At 44.7% G+C, this 1,504-nt stretch overlaps 1 protein-coding gene across 1 annotated transcript; it reads right to left on the bottom strand.

Annotated features, from left to right (window-relative positions):
• Positions 1–304: 304 nt before the first annotated feature.
• LOC147424112 (uncharacterized) lies at positions 305–1,123 on the bottom strand. The gene is made up of 2 exons (XM_086501546.1): positions 533–1,123; positions 305–433 (listed from the first exon to the last, which is right to left on the bottom strand). Exons 1-2 carry the CDS (start codon positions 1,121–1,123, stop codon positions 305–307), a joined length of 720 nt encoding a protein of 239 aa, XP_086357672.1.
• Positions 1,124–1,504: the final 381 nt, after the last annotated feature.

Below are 1,504 nucleotides of genomic sequence, written 5' to 3'. Positions count from 1 at the left end.
ATTGTTCTCTTAGGTTTACAAAAATTGGCTCCCATACCTCAGCCTTGGAGGTGTGAAAACATCTCTAATCTGATTACATAAGCAGGTGAAACTACTTGGGGAATACAAGCTGGAAACTCAATTGAGTCCCGCTAATTACAATGAATCGGCTCCATGAAAAAAATGAATTGTCGGAAAGACATTTATTACAATAAGTGTTTACAAAAACATGAGTGTGAGCAAAAATGTATAGGTGTGGTCCTCCGCACAACACTCCCCCCCTCCGCGTTCATGTCGTCCCTGGCATGACATGATTGCTTTGTCTTTAGTGGAGTCCCGTCGATTTCAGCATCTGAAGATGTGACTCGTATCTCAGGTTTCCAATGGTCAGTGTAGGGCCGAATATCTTACTTTCATTAGTAAAGAAACCAATGTAGAATGCCTCCTCAAAGGTCTGCATGTGGAAGCTTGGCATAAACATGATTCTCTGATAAAAGAGGTGTAATACTTTTGGAGATGGCTGCAAGGCTAGATCATACATCATATCTGTCACTGTGTCGGCCGTTGACAACAATGTTGAGCTCGTAGCTTTATCCGGCACGAACACTTCAATGCAAGCCAATAATGTCCTGCAAATCTTTTTGAGCATTTGACACGAAAGGTCAGGAGAGCCAGTAAAGAGCTTAATGGTGCCCGTTAGGGTTTTCACCATGTAGGCCTTACTTATTCTCTCTCCCACCTTCGGTCCTGGCATCCTGGGGTAATTAAGCCAATTTGGCTTCTTTGCTGTGATTCTACCATGCTCTTGCCAACTCCTGACTCGTGGCACCGGATAGAATGTTGCATCTTCTCTAACTTCCTTGGGTGACTCCACCAAATAGATTAGGTAGGTTGGGTACTTTGTCAACCACCCTTTCCTCCATCTCGGCTGGGAGTCTACTATATTCTTTGATTCCTCCTCTTTTGTGATGTCGCCTTTGTATAGCGCGACATACTGCTCCTCTTCTAGCCTTTTCTTTGTTTTCAGCACTTCAAACTTTAGTAGAGGAAGGGGCAGTGTAGGTTGCATCCACTGTTCTTGCAGCACCTTAGTATCCAACCCTTGAAGTCCGATGGAGAACAGGAGTCTTCTTTCCCACTCCATGGCCGCCTTTGCACTCTCCTCTGTTGCCTGCTCTATCTGCTCGTGCAATCTATTTTCCTCCTCCTCGGTAAGTCTTCATGTTGTGGCCTCTTCTTGTGTATATCTTGTGTCTATTAGAGCATCATATTTCTCTTTCTTCTCTTGAACTGGATCCGTTGTCTTCTCCTCTTGCTGTATTTCGGGCTTTTCTAGCACATCCACCTCAACTTCAGTAGACGTCTCCTCCACCATCTTTTCCTTTCCTTCAGGATTTGACTCCTCTACCTTGCCCTTGCCCTTGCCCTTGCCCTTGTCACCTCTTTTTCATTCAGCTTTAAGGTGTTGAACTTCTGCTTCAATGTATGGCTCTACTGGTTGCTGCCCCAAGATAACTTCTGATTC

Source organism: Adiantum capillus-veneris, chromosome 26 (assembly GCF_014529385.1).
Source record: "Adiantum capillus-veneris isolate H3 chromosome 26, ASM1452938v2, whole genome shotgun sequence".
In the NCBI taxonomy this organism is placed as follows: Eukaryota; Viridiplantae; Streptophyta; class Polypodiopsida; order Polypodiales; family Pteridaceae; genus Adiantum; species Adiantum capillus-veneris.
The sequence above is the reverse complement of the archived record's forward strand: the minus strand, read 5'-3'. Positions and strand labels throughout refer to the sequence as shown.